This window comes from Macrobrachium rosenbergii, chromosome 41, assembly GCF_040412425.1.
Source record: "Macrobrachium rosenbergii isolate ZJJX-2024 chromosome 41, ASM4041242v1, whole genome shotgun sequence".
NCBI classification, from domain to species: Eukaryota; Metazoa; Arthropoda; class Malacostraca; order Decapoda; family Palaemonidae; genus Macrobrachium; species Macrobrachium rosenbergii.
In genome coordinates, this window is record NC_089781.1 from 79,901,944 (window position 1) to 79,922,698 (window position 20,755).

The 20,755-nt window shown below is 38.1% G+C and overlaps 1 protein-coding gene across 5 annotated transcripts in view; it reads left to right on the forward strand.

Annotated features, from left to right (window-relative positions):
• The window catches only part of LOC136826915 (kelch domain-containing protein 2-like), a 101,512-nt gene that overhangs the window by 34,071 nt on the left and 46,686 nt on the right, over positions 1-20,755 (forward strand). For all 5 annotated transcript variants that reach the window (XR_010849755.1, XR_010849754.1, XR_010849753.1 and 2 more), the window contains exon 7: positions 18,212-18,330. Coding sequence is in view for 2 of the 5 variants with exons in the window: in XM_067084457.1 (XP_066940558.1) it covers positions 18,212-18,330 (119 nt within the window). In the remaining 3 variants the exon portion in view is untranslated. The remainder of the gene's footprint in view (positions 1-18,211; positions 18,331-20,755) is intronic.

The window sequence follows — 20,755 nt, forward strand, 5'->3', positions numbered from 1 at the left end:
TCCTTCTGCCCTCTCAGTATGGTCGTATGATCTAGTCCCATTGTGGTCATGCCCCCGTGGATAGATCATCTAGAACTCACCAGCTATATAGGTCACTACCTTGCTGGAGACTCTAGTAAAGCAGAAGCAGGCTTGGGTGACAGTAACCTCAAAGTCAGCTATGCTAACAGGTAAGGAACCAAGGCATCAATCGCCTACATTTATTTGTTTCCTAAATCCTATTCTGTCTCTTCCCACCTCCAATGGTGGGATTCAGCTATATATATATCTGACAGGTAAGTCTCATGAACAAAATGATATTTTAATGATAAAATAAAGTTTGTTCATACTTACCTGGCAGATATATATAATCATAGTGCCCACCCACCTCCCCTCAGGAGACAGTGGCACTAGAAAATCTGAATAGAAAATGGGAATGGTTCCCGATACCCGCCTCCCAGCGGCGGGAATGAGTACTAACCACCTGGCCACACTGCGTGTGCCGCGAGTTTTTGAAATTCTGTCGGATTCGGAGAAATACAGCTATATATACTGTATATCTGCCAGGTAAGTATGAACAAACTTTATTTTATCATTAAAATATCATTTTAATATCTATAATTGATTGGTGTGTTGTGTTGTTAGTTAGATAGTCCTCAGTAGCTGAAAGAAGTATTGAGCAACTGGCATTTTTGTTTGATAGCTAACAATTCTTTGGGAGCTTGAATTTCAACTCAATGCCCCCTGTAGGCTTTTTCTGTATGAATAGGGGTTTATCTTCTTAGTAATAATAATAAGTTATTAGTAATTGATATATCAGTTTCATCTGTTGGTCATTTTTCATCGTGGTACTGAGTAACCAAACAGTTCCAGTGCCAGATTATTAGACCAAACTTTCATAATTCAGCTTCTTAAACATTTTGATAATAGAATAGTGAGCAGTTTATTTAGTTGAAAGATGGTGTAGTTTGACAAGTGATGATGCATCTGGTGATATAACTCAACTAAGAACCTATTGCTAACCTTGTAATAAAGATGCAAAAGGATCGTGAACAAGAATCTAGATGCTTCATCTTGCATAATTTGAAACTGTAATAAGTACCTACAGTTGATAAAGCATGAGTATCACAGGAGAGACAAATAGAGTAGTAGTATGTCTTTCATTCCCATAGTTCGGATGAATCTTAAGATCTTGCAGCTGCTACTGGCAAGATTATCACATTTGAAGAAGATTAAACAGTCAGTGTAGTGCTAATTATTATTATTATTATTATTATTATTATTATTATTATTATTATTATTATTATTATTATTATTATTATTATAAAGATTTTTGCCAATAGTAGCCACTCAGTCACCAAACACCCACTCATGACATATTAACATATTCACCACCACTGTAGTAGCTGGTGTGACCAGTGGTCATGATTGTATCATAAAAAAAAAATCCTCTGTAAATGGTAGCCCTCTCTAATAATGCATATAATATTAAATGACACATTAAATTTACTGGTTGAAGCAAAAGCATGGTATCATGCAAAGAAGGCTGATTTGCACATAAATCAAAGGTCAGGATTATTATAGTTACAGACTTCCAGTCAACTTCATTTGAGTTAACTCATGCTTAGTCTTAGTTTTTCTGAGATCATTATTTTCAGTTGACATTTACGTAATTTATTTCAGTGATATAAGAGATTCATAGATTAAATGAACTTTTTTAATAGATGGTAATGGATGTATATTTAATGTATTTTGATAAATTGTTTATTATACTTAACCTTTGTAGTTTATATTTAGGTGTTTTTAAAAAGTTCATTTGAAATTGACTTTCATTATCACGTCAAGTAAACCTTCTCCAATCTAGACCTCAGTAATCCCTGATGATTTTTACAAAAACTAAAACTGGAGATGAAAAACAAAACTAGTCATAAAAAAATAATTTAAAAAGAGGAAATATTATAAATTTGTTGAGAAATGAGACAAGAATGACCTAAACCTATAAGATAATGTATACAAAATATCTAAAGATATACTCAGAAAAACTGAATAAAGGAGATTGAGAGGAATGCAATGGAATACTTGACAATTTTGAATTCTAGATCTTCATACTTCTTAGATTAGTAGACTTCACTCCCATATAAATTGTGTATGTGAAAGCTTGAAGTTATGCAATTTGTTTAAAGTTTGTATTAATCTCTTCTGGATTTCTTGAGATTTCTCTTGTCCTTATAGTTCTGTTTTGCAATTTTTTTTGCTTTCCAATATTTTATGTTATTTACATAGCATTTTTACTTATGCATCCACTGCTGACCATCACTTAACTGGTTCAGGGTGTTGTAAGAATACTCAACACTTATCAGTTTACTGCCTCATGGATTCCCAACTTCATGTACAGTTGAAAGTAGGTCTTATTGATGTAGCAACCAACCCTCTTGTTTTAATGTCTTTATCCTGACTTGCCCCCAGCAAGACTGCTTCTTCAGCCAAAAATATTTTTGTTCCAGACCTTTTGGAAAACAGGTAGTTCATAAAAAAATTGATTTAGAATTGTACCATTCATTTATGAGCAGGGCATGATTTTCTGTCCACAGGCTGGTGTTTACATGAAATAACCATATTTGTCAAGGTTTTAGTGCCTGCAATTTGATTTCCACTGAACCCTCACAAAAGTCTTAATCTACTGTGTGTGTTCACTCTACATCTGTGTCCCTGTCGGTTTGTCCACAGCCACTCGTGAAGCTATAAATTTTTTCTACTGGTAACCTGTACATTCGATATTATATGGGTAAATGTGTATTGAATGAATAATTTAACCACGAGGTGCTGTGCGTCACTAATATCGATGCTTTATTTGTTGCATAAGGACGATGACAATATCATTGATACTTTATTTTCAAATTTAGTCCCTCCTTTCAGCTTTGCGTGAATAACACCAACATTCTCACTAACCATTCAGCTCACAGTTAAAAGAAAAAGATGCCAGATTTCCTTTGAATGTAGGTATATAAATGGCAAAATGAAAACTTTTCTTCAGGGGAGTGGGGACAAGGGAGCCTTTTATTTCCTTGAGGACAAGAGTGTTGTAGCGCTGGTAAAGAGTGTTTGTCATATTTTGTTGTATTGTGCTTTTTTATTGAGATACATAATGGCATCTTATAATGATGATGTTGACTTACTTCCACCAAATAGTAAAATTGCAATACACTTCCTGAACACCTGAATTCGCCCTTAATCCCACTAGCCCGAACAACCTCAATTACCAATCCCACTATTGGGAATTTTAACTGCCAGCGTTACCAACGCTGCATGTAAAATCTTGTCACTGAGCTACCACAACAAACGGTTGGTAACACTGACACAGGTATGTGCCGAAACGCCCACTTTCGTCAACTATTCGCGCTGCTGAATAGTTGTTCCCTTCAGCAGGGCGAGATTTAATCCGATTGCCCGACTTCTCTTTGGTATTTGGGATTTCTGGACTGGATTTACTGGGTTTTCTCCCGGATTTACGACCTTCTGCTTGGATTTCTCAGCATTTTCTAGATATTTCGTAGTGGAGTGTTTTTGGACTTGGATTCTCCGGTTCTTGAAACTCAATTGGTCATCATGGACAAGTCTTCCTCTTCTCCTGCCACTACCGCGCCTTCGGCCTCGACTTCGTCTGCCCCTACGACTGTGGATGCTGGCACTCATCATTCCTGTTCATCCTGCAAGAAACGGATGAGTACTTTGAGACATGATAGAGACACTATTTGTCAGGCATGTATTAAGGTTCAATGTAATGTACAAATGCGTTGTGATGAATGCACCGATTGGATGGTGGAACAGATGGAGGATTACATTTGCCATTGCAAGTCATTGGCTAGCAAGGGCGGCAAATGGCGGTCAGATTCTTCATTGCCTCAAGGACCTCAGGCTTCCGTTTCAGATTTAGCTAGCTCAGATATAGTTAAACAGATAGAAGATAGGATTACGAGTAGTATGATAAATTTAGTAGCTAGTCTTTTCCAACAATTTTAAAGTAAGGGTAGTAGTAGTTTTAGGATGTCTAATCTTTCTTCTTTTTCAGCTCCCCTGTCTGCTTCAGAACCAGCCCTAACAGGTGCTGAGGGTAATGGAGAACCGCAAGCTTCCGAGTGGGTAGGTTCTGCCGGCTCCCTCGGCGTGGAGCAGACAGTGTAGGATCCTCCCCCTCAACCCCTTTGTAATGTTGTTGAAAAATTCAATGTTGAAAACATTAGTCAGGATCAGGAGCTAGGTGTGACTAAGACGGATAGGTCGGGGTTAGGAAGTAAGGAGAAAGTATCAAGTGTGCAGAGTCGTTCTCCTGTTGGGGTTTCGGTTTTGGTTTCTAGTGGAATTTATGCTCCAGCAAAATTTTCACCTTTATCGCTTCTGTTTAGCTCTGGTGCAAGGTCGCCTCCATCTAGTAAAGCGGATTTGGGTGTGCCTCTTTCGGCTCCTAAGAGTGGTTCACGTGATCAGTATGGGGATGTGGCAGAATATAATGCAGATTTGTTGGGCCTTTTGAAAGGGTATAGACTTTTGGTGAGAGGTTGTTTGTTAAATAGGTTTTCTAACATTAGAGAATATGTGACTCAGGAGTGTCCGGAATTCATGTCGGACATGCTTTAGGATTATCAGGGAGGTGCGGATTCGGTTTACCTTTTGTTCCTTCGTTCTAAGGATTCTGCTTTTTCCGCTGCATTCATTTTAACGGGGGGGTTATTCTCTTAATCCTCATGTAGCGGCTAACTCTAGCATCTAGGGTGCTTTCAGTTTAACCGAGGGGGTATTCTCTTAGCTCATTGGTTTGTAGGTTAATCAGATAGAAGAATTCCTTTTTTTAGGGAGCAGTGATAGTATAATCACAGGAAATTAGGTTAATTCGTCTCTTTAACTATCGTAGTCTCAGATAGTTTTCCCTTCGAGAGTCCAAGCGGGTGCTCTAGTGGGCTAGGTTTTCTTGTCGACGCCGAGATACTTTGTCGCTGGTCGGTCTTTTGACCCTTTCCTCAGCTCAGTTGGGTTACCCGGAGGGACAGTGGCTCTGCACACTGCAGCACTTCCTCCATACATGAGAGGCTCTGAATAGCCACATGAGAGGTCGACGGACGGAGACAATACTAACCTGACTGACGACCAAAGTACTCTCCAGTATCTCTTCACGGAAAGCATCGATCGTTATGGTGAGTGTACGAATAAACAAATATCCTATGCACAGCAGATTGGTGAGCTACCATCTCTGCGGTTGGTAAAAGGGATGTGCAATAGAATTGATCCCTCCTCCTCTAAAGGTTGTTAATCGGGCGAATTCAGGTGTTCAGGAAGTGTATTGCAATATGCAGTTTTCATAATAAAACTAGTATTGTAATACCTACTTGAACACCTGAATGATTCCCACCCTCCGTTCCCCACATCAATTTGACCTTGAATAAAGCATTTGACGAAAGTGGGTGTGTCGGCACACCTGTGTCAGTGTTACCAACCGTTTGATGTGGTAGCTCAGTGACAAGATTTTACATGCGGCGTTGGTAACGCTGGCTGTTAAAGTTCCCAATAGTGGGATTGGTAATTGAGGTTGTTTGGGCTAGTGGGATTAAGGGCGAATTCAGGTGTTCAGGTAGGTATTACAGTATTAGTTTTATTATGAAAACTTCATTTTTAAATCAGTGACAATGACAGAGTAGATGACAGTGTTGAAATTGCGAGTGACAGTGATAATGGGGCGCACCTAGAGGCAGGCAGTTTGTGGGGTTGTGTGTATGTACAATAAAACCCTAGTTTTGGGATGAAATTTAGCATTTGCTAAGACATATAGGACCAATAAATGTTCAAAATAAAATGATGGCATCATTGACAGATTAGTTAATGATGCAAAGAGATATGTGGATGAATTTCTTTACAAGAAGGCAGAGTGGATTGCATCATACCCATGCACATGATATTATTGGTGGAAGTTTGTCACTCATGACAAAATCAAAAAGTTTTGGTTTTGTCCTTTGGATGGGGCTCATTCCCCTTTAAAATGCGTAGCCCTTGTGGAGCACTTCTAGAGAAACTAGAGTTTTTTTTTTTTTTTTTTTTTTTCAAGACAATGGCATTTTTTTTTTTTTTTTTTTTTTTTTTTCAAGACAATGGCAAGGGATGATTGCTGTCACATCAGCAGAATTTTTCATGATAGGGCAGTGCACTTCTATATCCAGTTTGATCTTTGGGCTTACAAAAGGCCAATTTTGGATTCATGCAACAGTTTGTTCAAATGTCATTATAACCCAGAGCTAAGTATACTAAAATGAGAGCATGATAGGCGAGTGCTACAGGTGTGTGTATATTTAGAGTAATATATATATATATATATATATATATATATATATATATATATATATATATATATATATATATATATATATATATATATATATATATATATATATATATATATATATATATATATATATATATATATACTGTATACCAAATAAAAGGCATTCCCAGTACAGTACAATATAAAGATACAAAGCTAAGATTGTGTGCTATATGCCCAAGAAGGTCAAAACACTTGTGCAGGGTGTAGCGTAAGTTATCAGGAAAAGTGTTGGCCCAAATTAGACCACAATTTTAGTTGAAGAATGCCCTAAGAAGAAACATACAGATGATGAATAAATAAAAAATAATATATATAAAAATATATATATATATATATATATATATATATATATATATATATATATATATATATATATATATATTATATTAGTATATAAATAGTAGAAAGAGTGATGTTCATTTTTATTTGCTTAGTAATATTGGTGGTTAGATTACAGTGTGTATGGTGGTAAAAATACTCATACATGCACATCTATTCAATCAATTAATAATTATTGTATATTTGTTATAATTGTTAGGGTTTTGACCAATAGATAATTGCCCTGAAAAAATATTGTACCGAGCATTCCAAAAATAAAAATGGGTTTTTGAAAAAAAATTATTTTTTCAAGAAATTATTCTTGTAAATGTCAATCTTCTAAAATATTGTAAATTATGGATTAGTAATCCAGAACAAAAGGCAATTCCAGTCTTGTATAACATTAGGAGGTATGTTGAAAAATAAGTGAGAAAGTAATGTTTCTATAATTGAAGTTGCAAATTCATAATATTGTTGTCCTTAAGCAGCATTCCTCAGCAATTCGTGGGTTAAAATAACATAAGTTAAAACAATGTAAAATGAACTGATGATTACATCGAAGTGTAGTTAACTGAATTGCAGTACAGTATATTATTTTGGGTTAGGTGGTGTGAACTTGACTTAGTCTAGTTGACTGAAATCCAGTCACTGCAAACCCAGACTGGGTATCCCTCTAACTAGTCTGGATTAGTGAGGCTGTATGTTATGGTTGAAATAAAATGTGGTGTGTCATGTTAGTCAAATTAATTATTTTTATATACGGAACTTACCAAGTAATTAAAATGCTTTAGTTTCCCTTGCACGGCAGCTTAAAAAATTAAAAAATGTGCGGGTAATTCTTTAAAGTTTAGTGCAGGTGACTGGTTCCGCCCACTAAGGGGAATCTCAGGAACTACTAGCAAATGAGCTCATTCTGTTTCCTGCCAGCATTCTGGTTACACTGAGTGTTGACAACAGCTGTGTCCTTAAATTTGCTGGTCGCAGGCTGGATTTCGGTGAATATTATTGCCGATTTTGGGTAGCTTCAGCTTACAGCTTACAGGATAGTATTTTATTGTTGTGTTGATAAGATTTGATCCTAGTTATCATATTTTGTTCAGTAGCAAATTCGTGATTAGATTGTTTAACTACTGGTAGCGTAGTTTACTGACTCATATATAATAGTATTGAGTTCGCTTTCTGTTTAAGGTAATTAATGTAAACATTGCATTCACGACGAAACCAATACTGTACAGTGAACCCCCCGTATTCGCGGGGGATGCGTCTCACACCCCCCTGCGAATAGGTCAAATCCGTGAATGCTTAAAACCCCTCTAAAAACACTTAGAACTGCCCATTTTGATAGCTTAAATCAAGAAAAACCATGTAAAAATGCTTATACCTGAGTATTTTAATAGTTTTATCACAAAAAGTGCATTTATTCATGAAAATTATATGAAAATACAGTAATTAGTGAATATTTCTCAGTGAAAAATACCACGAATGGGTGAATTTTCCGCGAATGATGGCTAGATATGTTCCACAGAGAAACCCGCGAATGCGTGAGTCCGCGAACCATGAGAACGTGAATACGGGGGCTTTACTGTATTTACAGTTATGATACTTTTCTGCACGTCTCAATTAATGTTTGTTAGTATTTAAGACATCATCATGTTGGTTGAGGTTAATTTTTTTTCCGAATAGTGTAACAGAACATAATCTTGTATTCGCTATTGAACCAGTATTTCAAATAATATATACGTTTCTTCAGGTTCCAATAATGTTTGGGATATGTGTGTACAGTAATATGATAATCTAGATACTTCGGCTTTTGTCAGTAAAGGTTAACTTTTCTCTCCCGAGTAGCACATTAAAGTTACATTGTGTTTGCTGCCACCTTTTCCGATGATTATACGTATCTTCAAGTTCCAATAATGTTTGGAGTATGTCTGTACAATGATAATCTAGGTACTGAAGCTGTTATCGGTAAAGGTTAACTTTTCTTTCCTGAGTAGCGTATTAAGTGATATTATGTTTGCTACCGGGCCAACATTTTTTGGTTGAGAATACATTTCTGAAAATTTCTGAAAGTCTCGAATAATGTTTGATAGCATTTGATGCTATCTTGTATGAGGGTGCTTCGTACTTTGGGTGATAGAGGTTAACACTCTTGCACTTACGGGGGTACCTATAGCGCTACCTATACCTGGTACGCAACTTATGCCGTGGAGGGAAAAGTGGGGCTTGCTCAGAAAAGTTTCTTTGTAAAAATCGATAAGTCCAAACTATAACTGATATAGGCTTCTGGTTTGTTTTATGATGTTGGCAAATGATTGAATTTTTTCCTAAAGCAATCAGAAAATCTTTGCAAGGCTTACAAATAATAAAAAAGACATGATGAACGTGAAATTTGTAAGGAAAAAATCGTAGATATTTATGTTTAAATAATCATGAAAAATATAATAATTAGGTTTGGGGAGTTTGTTTTATATGTAAATTGTGTGGAAATGCATGAACTTTCACATGGAAGCAGTCATTTTGTTATAAATGTGTTTGCTAATTAGCTGTTACCGATTAAAAAATGCTAATTTTGTACAGAGTGCAATTTTCAGATTTTCCAACCTACTTATGTTGACGTTTTGTATTGTACCTAAGTAATGAATAAAGATAGAAAAAAAAAAGGTGGCATTAGAAAGCTGAATAAATTTCCTATAAAATGCACAAAAGAAAGATATATGTATTGTTGGAATAAAATTGAGCAGTTGTCATTAGGTTACTGACATTTTGCTGTTCAGCACGATAAAGTACAAAGAATGGCCATTCTAATGATATATAAGACATGCAAATTGAAGTTATTTACAGATGCACAAACATGCGTACAAAAAATTATCTATGCATGCATAAATTCTGGCCGAACTACTGCATTTAGTGCGTATATATATATATGCTGATACTTTTCGTAATTACTTGGTAATAAATAATGCTAGAAAAAAATGAAAACTGCGATGGAAAGCTAATAAATTTCCTATATATATATTACCCAAAATCAGTAGGTAATAAATAATGCTAGAAAAAAATGAAAACTGCGATGGAAAGCTAATAAATTTCCTATATATATATTACCCAAAATCAATAGGTGTTCTCAGTAAATAATTGAGCAATTGAAGCTCAAAGACGTAAGTTTTGTTTTTTTCACGTAAAGTCAATTGTTCACTAAAGATTTTTATACAGAAATGTTTTTTTTATATTTTGCCATTCAGCATGATAAAGTACAAAGAATGGACGTTCGATTGATATATAATACATGCACATTGAAGTTATTTACAGATGCACAAACAGCCGTACAACAAATTATTCACGCACTCGTAAACCCTAGGACGAACTACCCAGCTTGACTGGGTTTTCGAGTGCTCATATTTACGCCTACATTTTTCATAATTACTCGTAATGAATAATGCTAAGTAAAAAGTGAAAATTGCAATGGAAAGCTGAATAAATTTTCTATAAATAGCCCCATGTAAAAGCAATAAGTGTTCCCAGAAAAAATTGAGCAGTAGAAGCTGAAAGACGGAAATATTGAAAGACAGAAATACAGGTATATGTAAAAAAAGTAAATTCTTCACTATTTATCTTATTGAAAAACACTTGAAATATTATCCAAAATACTCAACAATCACTTTGAAAAACACTTGAAATATTATCCAAAATACTCAACAATCACTAGCAAACACTTTTATAAAAATAACAAAAGCGAAAGCACTTCACAAACGCAGATAAATGATGACAAAGCAAAAACGTGAGAGCGCTAAAAAGATGTGCTAAACTCAGTCAAAACAGGAGGTGAAGTGCTTGAGTTGGGGGAGGACTGCGGCGCATGTGTGATACCTATCGGTTTCTTGTTTACGTTTTCTTGTAGGTCCAAGATCTGCCCACACAATGGCGCAGTCCTCGTGTTCTTCGGATGACTTTTTTTATTTTTTGGTGAATTTCCCCCGAAAATAACTCCCGGATGATGCGGAAATCGCGTCATCGGAGCACCTACAGCAAAAAATTTATTGTTGCAGTTTCATGTCATTGGATCACCAGAGGGTTATCTTCACTTTTTCGAGTAGCTTATAATGTTAATATCGTGTTTGCCACCTGACCTTTATTTTTAGTAATGAATGCATATCAGTAAGTCTCATTGGACAGGAATCAAGATATATTTGTATAATGGTTGCCTGTATCCTCAGACTATTGTTGGTAAGGATTAATTGAACATCTCTCACTTCTGTTTGCAGAGAACTGGAAATGTAAGGCAGTGCGTAGTAGAGAGAAGTTGTGCTTAATTTTTGTGGAGAGTACCTGTTCTTGACAACCAAGACTGGTAGGCGCTCAGCTAGCCTGGCGCCAGCTCTCTCCCCACATCGATCTTTTCTCCTCTTACAGGTCCTCTTTTTATTCTCCACTTGCTCCCGCGCCTTTGTCAGTCTTGTGTCTGGGTTAACAGATGTTAACCTTGTAGTAGTGGAGTGTTGTGCTTGGAGGAGGTGGCTGCTTGTCCTGCCACTGCTCTTAGGCAAGGGTTCACTCATGTACTCCCCTACGCCTGGGAGAAGTCACACCGGAAGCTGAAGGGAGGTCGGTGGGGTCAACTGCAGGTAGTCGCCCCCTCAGTCAAGCCTGTTGCTCGTCCCAGGTAACAACAGACAACCACTGGAAAGGGGTCTTACTGAATGTGTCCTGGAGGAGGTGGTTGCTCAGCCCTATCAGTTCTCCTAAACCTAGTTCTGGCATGGGAGTCCGAAGGGGTTTGGCCCCGGGGTAGTCGCCCCTCAGTCAAGCCTGTTGCCGGTCCCAGGTATCGACAGACAGCCACTGGAAAGGCATCATACCGGATGTGTAGTGGAGGAGTTGGCTGCCTGGCCTTATCGGTTCTCTTAGACTCAGTTCCTGGCATGGTAGCCCAAAGGGGTTTGCCCCTGTGTAGTTGGCCCTCAGTCAAGCCTGCTATCCTCAGTTGTCGACAGATAGCCATTGGAATGGCATCCATAAATATGTTCTTGTATTCTAATGATACTCCATTGTAGACAAGAGCGCTGATGGCGTTTTTTTATAGCGAATCTCAGCTGTGAAGAGGCGCTTTTCAGACGATATTCGCTACTCTTCCTTCTCCTGTAAAAGTGGTACACCAGTGTTGGTGCCAAGCAGAACATCAGTGTCCAAGTGTTCTTTTTTGTTGGATCCTTAGCACCTGAGCGCCTAATAGTGCCCGCTTGCGTCCAGTGGCACCCACTTGCGCTCATTAGTGCCTGATAGCGCCCTGTACACCAGAGCTTGTTTTCATAGAGCTCCCAGCTCCAGCTCTCATGCGTTTAGCGCCAGCCTATTAGTGGCTGACGTCAGTCTCTCTTTAACTCGGCACCCCTTTTGTCTTTTAAGAACATACTGTTGTTCTTTTTTGAGCGGTTTCCATGGAACACCTAGCTAGGGTCGTCAAGTGGCTGACGCTAGTCTCTCTGTTCATCAGGGTCCTCTCTTCAGTTTCGGACTCCCCTCCTTGAGTATCATACAACTATTCATAGGCAGTTTTGTCTCTTTTTTGCTGTTCCAGGAGTTATGGTCGACCCAAATTGATCCCTTGTGTGACGTCTATTTGGGTCTTAAAGCTCTGACCTTTGCAGACAGTCTTTTTGTACGAATTTATGAACTTGTTGAAGAAAGCTGTCGCCTCAACAGGGAGTTAGGAGGCTAGCTTGGGATCTTAAGGGAGCAAACAAATGCTTTTGTCCTTCACCCCCTCTGATGCTTAACAGAATTAGCCTCCCGGCTGAGTTCTTGTCAAGTTTTAAAAGAAAGGTCTTTCTTGACTGACATCAGGAGCAGGTGCTAAAAAGATAGGGGATTCTTAAGTGTTGCCAAGGTACTTTGCTTCAGCTGGTCTCTTAATCCTGTCGTATATGGATAAGGACAGTTAAATTAGTTTTTGAGATTTCAACTCCTTCATTGTGATCACAAGAAGGGAGCTTTGGTGCTCCTTTTTTCTACTGGGATAAGCATCTGTCAGTTTTTCTCTTTGGATGATGATTTTTTCACTCCTGAGCATTCTTTTGTGGAACACTTTTCATGAGCTCCAGGCAGAAGGAAGCGCTGTGTACCCTCTCTATAGCAGCACCCTTTCCCAAGTGCCTGATCACCTTCAGAATACTGGTGCCAAATCCCAAGCACCCGACACCTGTCCCAGAGCGCTCGTCGCTTCTTTCCATGCAAGGCTCCCACTGCTGGACACCTTCCTTTTCACAGTTTTTCTCCAAGAGCATTCATTGTCTTTGACTGAGGCGGAAGTCATTGCCAAGTTCCGATAAGCATGTCAGACATTTATTCTAGCCAAGTACAATTCCACATATGTTTTCAGTCTATATGAGATGTCACTGAGCCCACGCTGGGCATTATGGCATAGAAGTCGATCCTGCCCTGATGGCCATGTGTTCGGGACTTTCAGTATGGGCAGGCGTGACAACTAACCCACTTAGTTGTCTGCAAGGCTGCAGGACGTTCTACTAGCTTGCTTGGTTACAGAGCGAGCTGAACAGTCTTGTAGTCCATTCTCCAGGGTGTTTGTATGGAGGTTTCTTGGATATGTAAGAATACTTCATTTTCATGTCCACATACAGTCTTAAGATTTCTCAGACCCATCTTGTGAGACAGAGTCTGCCGGTTCGGGAGTTCAGTCTTCAACATCTGTGGCACAAGCCTTCTCTCAAGTCTTCTCCAACTTTCCTCGGTTTTCTTTTCTGGCCTTGATCTTCAACCTGTCCCACAAGATATAGAGGGACAAGGAATCATAGCTGGCTCAGCTTTTTTTCCTCATGACCAGATTTTTCAATGGGACCTACGATGTTATCTGTCCGATTTTAGTCTTTCGGAGGAAGTCCCTCTTCATGAGACCAGTCTTAGGCTGCTTCTCACTCCTTGTTCTTGTCGAGAGAGCCCGCTCGGAGAACCAGGGATTTTCTGTGACATGTCCCTAGGAGATCAGAACTTTCACACATTTGCCAGAGAACTGAAAACCTCTAGTGTAAGGCTTCAGTCCTTTTTGTTGTCACTCTTCCTAGACTGCAGTATTCCTTTACACAAGACAGAAGTCCCTATAGCTTACATTAGCAGTGAACGATTGATAGAGTTTTTCTATTCCAACTGGGATTTCTGGCAAATGAACTGAACTGTCAGGAACGCTCTTGCATCCGAGGGGCCTTTGCCCTCCTATTCTGTTGGGTTATGTGCTTTCTATTGGACAGGCCGACTTTGTCTGCCTGCCAACCTAAGGAACCTTATAGCATGGGTAACATCACCATTCTGCAAGATGATTCCATCCGTTCGAAAGGTCAGTGAAAGGCTAGACTTCTTCAGATTAGTCAGAACGTAACATAGCCCTGTTCTGTTTGGTAATTTATGGTTCCCAGATTGCTGCAATTGTTTGGTGAACTCTCCCAGAACCCTTCCATCTTTTGGTCCTCCTCGAACACCTCACTTCAAGAGACACCATCAATGGTGGTAGGCTCTTACGCAGGCTGACCTTGGGCTGTCCGGGTGATTATCAAGAAGGAGGGGTTTTTTGGTCAAAGGTGCCACAAATACCTTTGAGGGATCTGAAGGGGATATCAAGCTACTTCTGACTCGGTATGCGGTTTGGTCGTTTACCCTGGGAATTTTAACTGAGAACAAGAACTCTTCCGTGACCTGGATCCGTTCTCTCTCTCTCAATAACTTGCAGAAGAAAAGATGTTCTTGACAGCAGGGGACAGTGCATGGGGCTCCCAGGAGCACCCATCAGCCTGAATTTTTTTTTTTACTTCACATGGCTCCCACCTCGCCTGGCTCCAGCTATGGCTGGGCACCAGTCCTGCCCGAGCTAGGAGTGGCCGCCAGCTCCCAACCGATTAGTTATCTGGCGGCCAGCTCAGCTGGCTCCACCTACAGCCTAGCGCCAACTCAGTACACTCAACGCCACAGCCCAGCTCCCCATCATCTGGCGCAAACTCTCCCCGCATCTTTGGTTATGGGAAAGAGTAAGAAGCTCTCTATTCTGTGGAATTTTTCAGGTATTACCTGAGCAGGATAGGGAGCACAGGGTTCCATTCATAACCTTTAGTGTGCTGGCAAGGACATTGCTTGCCCACCGTCTAAGAACATATGGTACTTTCTCGTGATTGGACTTGTTTTCCGAGTCCACTCTTAGATTCAAGGGAACCTTTGGCCTACATTTAGTAAAGCTATGAAGTCGGAACAACCTCTTCCTCATTAGCCTTCAGGCACTATACGTCCTTGATGTTCATTCTACAATCGACCTTTTCTGAGACACACTCAGATGTAGGAGTAATTTCCTTATTTTATGAAAGCTAAGGACGTCAGAACAGCGTATACCTCGTTAGCTTTCAGACTGTAGGCCCCCGACATCCATTCTACAATTGACCTACTGGAGGTGTAATTGATCGTTACTTCTCAATTTTTTGGAGAAAGTTTTAACAGTGTCAGTTTTCTGCAATACCTTGCAGTCATTGGTAATAACTGGCATGGCATTGTGGAAGGAAGCATAGGAGTTTCTCGTACTATCTATTCACCTTGTAGTAGGGTGCTGAGATTTGTGAGAGCCGTGGGGGTACAATGTACCTGGAGTACCATCACTATCAGTGGATGGGTCGTGGCCTTTATTTCAGTGCAGGTGACAGTATTCTCTGGTTGTGTTTATATTAGTACTGCGCCCAGGGCAAGGGCACTTATGGATGCTTTGCTAGCCATCAGGCCATCTCCTTCGCTGCAAAGTTTCCACTTTCGTAGAGGCGCTCCAGGGCCTTACCACTATGCCACTACAGGTTAAGTTGGCACCAACCAGAGGCAGTTTTTTCTATTGCAGGCTCTCTTAACTAACAAGGAACTACAAGCATTGTTTTCAATGCTAGCAATTTTTCTATTTCAAATTCATCACATAAATTCATGTTTTTGAGTAGAATATGTCCATGTTTCCCACCTCCTGTGAGTGGTAGAATCAGCATTTTAATTACTTGGTTAGTTCCATATATAAAAATGACATTTTTGTAATAAAATAAAGTTTTATGTATACTTACCAAGTAACTAACCCTTTAACGCCGAAGCCCTATTTACAAAAACATCTCCCGTATGCCGGCGGCGTTCAGTGAGTTAGCGCCGAAGCGGAAAAAAAGGTTTTTTCAAAAAATCACAGCACGCTTAGTTTTTAAGATTAAGAGTTCATTTTTGGCTCATTTTTTTGTCATTGCCTGAAGTTTAGTATGCAACCATCAGAAATGAAAAAAATATCATTATCATATATAAATATTGGAATATATGACAGCGAAAAAAAAAAAAATCGTATATAATTGTATACAAATCGCGCTGTAAGCAAAACGGTTAAAGCTAATGAGGTAATTTTTTTTAGTTGTATTGTACACTAAATTGCGATGATTTTGGTATATAACAAATTTTAAAACGATCAAAGCAACACAGAGAAAATATTATCACAAAATGATGCATGAATGCGTAACGCCATGGACGTAAGAAAATGTTTTTTCAAAAATTCACCATAAATCGAAATATTGTGCTAGAGACTTCCTGTTTGTTGAGAAATGAAGCTAATTGATTGAATATTACTAGACTGTAAGTGTTTTAACTTACAATTGCAGTTTTTGACCATTTCGGTCGAGTTAAAGTTGACCAAAAGTCGAATTTTTTCTATTTATCATGATTTATATGAAAATATTTCAAAATTGATAAAAGCTACAACCATTAGTAATTTTTTGTTGTATTGTACATAAAATTGCGCACATTTTCATATATAAAACTTTATGAAACGACTAATATAAAACGGTGCAAATATTACGACAACGAGACGAAAGAATTTCTGAGATGTTCGGCCGAGTTACCGCGCAGACGTAAGGAAAATGTTTTTTTAAATTCACCATAAATCGAAATATTGTGCTAGAGACTTCCAATTTATTGCCAAAAGAAGGTAAACGATTGAATATTACTAGAATGTAAGAGTTTTAGCTTACAATTGCGGTTTTTGACCATTTCGGTCGAGTTAAAGTTGACCGAAGGTTGAAATTTTGGCAGTTATCGTGATTTATGTGAAAATATTTCAAAACTGATAAAATCTACAACCATGAGCTATTTTCTGTTCTATTCTACATGAAATTGCGCACATTTTCATATATAAAAGTTTATGTAACGACTAATGTAAAACGATGCAAACATTACAACAACATGACGAAAGAATTTCTGAGATGTTGGCCGAGTTACTGCGGCGCAGACGTAAGGAAAAAATTTTTTATTCAGAAATTCACCATAAATCGAAATATTGTGCTAGAGACTTCCAGTTTGTTGCAAAATGAAGGTACATGATTGAATATTACTAGAATGTAAGAGTTTTAGCTTATAATTGCGTTTTTACCATTTCGGTCGAAAGTTAAAGTTGACTGAAGCTTGAAATTTTGGCAGTTATCGTGATTTATATGAAAATATTTCAAAACTGATAAAAGCTACAACCATGAGTTATTTTCTGTTGTATTCTACATGAAATTGCGCACATTTCCATATATAAAACTTTATGTAACGATTAATATAAAACAGTGCAAACATTACGACAACGTGATTTAAAGAATTTCTGGCGCGGACGTAAGGAAAAAAGTTTTTTTAAAAAATTCACCATAAATCGAAATATTGTGCTAGAGACTTCCAATTGGTTGCAAAAAGAAGGTACATGCTTGAATATTACTAAAATGTAAGAGTTTTAGCTTACAATTGCGTTTTTTTACCATTTCGGTCGAGTCAAAGTTGACAGAAGGTTGAAATTTTGGCAGTTATCGTGGTTTATATGAAAATATTTCCAAACTGATAAAAGCTACAACCATGGGTTGTATTTTGCTGTATTGTACATGAAATTGCTCACATTTTCATATATAAAACTTTATGTAACGGCTAATATAGAACAGTGCAAAAATTACGACAAAATGACAAAAGAATTTATGAAATTTTCGCTGAGTTACCGCCGTGCGTAAGAAAAAGTTTTTTCAAAAATTCATCATAAATCGAAATATTGTGCTAGAGACTTCCAATTTGTTGCAAAATGAAGGTACATGCTTGAATATTACTAGAATGTAAGAGTTTTAGCTTACAATTGCGTTTTTCGACCATTTCGGTCGAGTCAAAGTTGACTGAAGGTTGAAATTTTTGTAAGTCGACGACGGGACGCCCACTCGGCAACCAACAGACAATTTTAGTCGACGTATGATACGTCCAATAGGCGTTTAAGGGTTAAATGGTCAGAGCCTTCCCTCCTCCCCTCAGATGGACATATGGCAGAAACAGAATGAGCTTGTTTGCTAATAGATCCTGAGATTCCCATGAGTGGGCAGAACCAGTCACCGGCACTAAACTTTGAACATTACCCATGAATTTTTTTAATTTTTTAAGCTGCCGTGCAAGGGAAACTAAAGCACTTTAATTACTTGGGAAATATATATAAAACTGTATTTTATTATAAAAATGCTATTTTTTGCACATTTTTTTCAGTCTTACAGACACTAGAGTACAAAATGCTCCTGAAGGAAGATCTTGGCATACATTTAACTTTATTGACGACACTAAAGCAGTCGTTTATGGTGGTTTTAACGTAACACAGCAAGTACTAAGTAAGTAGTGTGACATTGCTTTATTAGATTATAAGGTTTAAATGTAACTTTTAGAAAGATGGATATACAGTATTATCTTTGGAATTGTTCATCTTACTTGTAGTATGTTGTAATATCCTCATAATTATGCTTCACATAATATGTGTCATTCATTATGTTGGAATGTTGACTGAAATTGAATTTTGTCTTTATTGATGGGGAACACATACCTATGTTTTTTTATTCATGATTTTTTAGTAAATTTTGAAGCTCTGATTATTATTATTATATTATATTATGATGATGATGATGATGATGATGATGTTGAGTTGCAACCCTAGTTGGAAAAGCAGAATGCTACAACCCCATGGGCCCCTGTAGGGAAAGCAGGCCAGTACAGTAAAGGAAAATGAAGGAGAAACAAATAAAAAACGGAATTAAAATAAAAATACAAGTAACAAGTAATCTGAAGTATTAAGCGAGACTCATGTTAGCATGCTAAACAGACAAGCATTGCTAGGTGTGAATTCCTGAAGTTCTAATGATTGAGCTATAGAATTAGGAGGATAATTCCACAATTTGGCCACAACGGGAATGAAATATCAAGCAAACAATGTGGTACTGAACCCCACAGAAGAAAAGCTGAATTGTCAGAGTTAAGTACATATCAAGAACTATGTAGTGAATGGTATAGTCTGGGAAGATCTGAATATAAAGGATGATAAGAATCATGAAATATCTTACTGACCTTGCACAGTGAGCTAGTTGAACTTCAGTGGCAGAGATTGCTATCAAGATCAGGTTTAAGAAATTTTGATAGAACTCACATTTTTGTCAACAAATTAAGATGTGAGTCAACTAATGAAGAGATCAAACAGGGGAACAGTATTCAGAACATGGAATGATAAAGGATTTAAAACATTTTTTCAGGATAGACAGGTTTCCAAAAATCATGAAAAACTTTCAGAGCATACTACCTTTTTGTTCAGTTGAAGGAGAGATAATCCAGATATATTTCTCAAAAGGGAGTTTGCTGTCAACAGTGACACCTTGAATTTTAGGAGTTTGCAATCAATGGTGATACCTTGAATTTTAAATGAGTTGCATGTAAGAGAGACACTTGTCACTGAAGAGATCTGGGTTGGGCTTATCCAACATCCTGTACCTGCTAACAGTCATACTTTGAATTTTGTTAAGGTTCAGCATCATCCTCCATAATTTGCACTTGCACTAATTTTAGACAAATCTCTGCAACAAGAACAATAATATAGTTGCTTAAGCAGCCACTTTATTATTATCATTTAATAATTTGACCAGACCACTGAACTAATCTATATAGATCTCACTATGATACGGTTAATTGAAAATGGAGATTCTAACCAAATTTATTTATTTAATTTGTTTCCAAAACTTGACATTTGTTGTCAATTATGTGGGCAGTATTTCCCCGGGTATTTAAACCGACCAGACATTAAGCGCTCAGGAGAGGGCAAGGGAGTAGACAGGTGCACTTTTCTTCCTTGCAGGGGAGGAACCATTTTGTGCTTTTGAGGCTCTGATGGCCAGATGGTTCTTCTCCAAACCTCAGCAAGCCAAACTGGAGCAGCATTTTCAGGAGATTATCATGCTCATTTGTGAGTGTAGTAATCTCAGGGAGGCTTCCATGGTTCCAAACTTGGCCCTGGTCTCATCAGTCAAGCCATCCTTCGGTGTGCTCTTGAAGTGAGACTGTTTGACAAAGTTGCTTTGGGCCGAGCTTGCACATGGTGTTTTGACCCAGGTGAACTCTCTGGTCTGTGAATCTGAGTTTTTTGCTGACCAGTAGATATTTCAAGCTCCTTTCCTTGCTCTTTATGTGCTTGAGGAGAATTGTCTTGGAGGAAGCTGAGACTACTCCCATAACATTAGACTCATCAGTCTGCAGGTTGACAAACAGCTTTCTCCTGGGAGAGACAGCTAGGAAGGTATGTCTTTTTTGACTTCTGTGTCTCATGCCATAGAGTCCATAGTAATGGTTTCCCTCCAGGCTGCCTATTGATAGAACCTTTGGTTGAATATGGCAGACTTCTTCATGACAGGTGTCTTATCCCTGGATGAAAGGGTGACGTTCAGGAGGTTCTTAGTGTTGGGAGAAAGGTGCTAGGTCAGTGGTTCTCAATCTTTTTTTAGTGATGGCACCCTAACTAATGTAATCATTACCATGGCTCCCCTTCTTCACCATCCCACCATATCGCATGAATTAACTTCTTATTTAATGAATAAAATTGTTATCCATACTCAAACCAAAATCAGCACACTGTACATGCAGAAATGTACTGTACAAACAAAGAGCATATCAGAAGAATTAGATAAACATAATTAGAGTAGGCACACTGATAACAATTATATGAAGACTTCTGCAAACTTTTTTTTTTTTTTTTTACAAATGTTCATTGAGATGATCTAG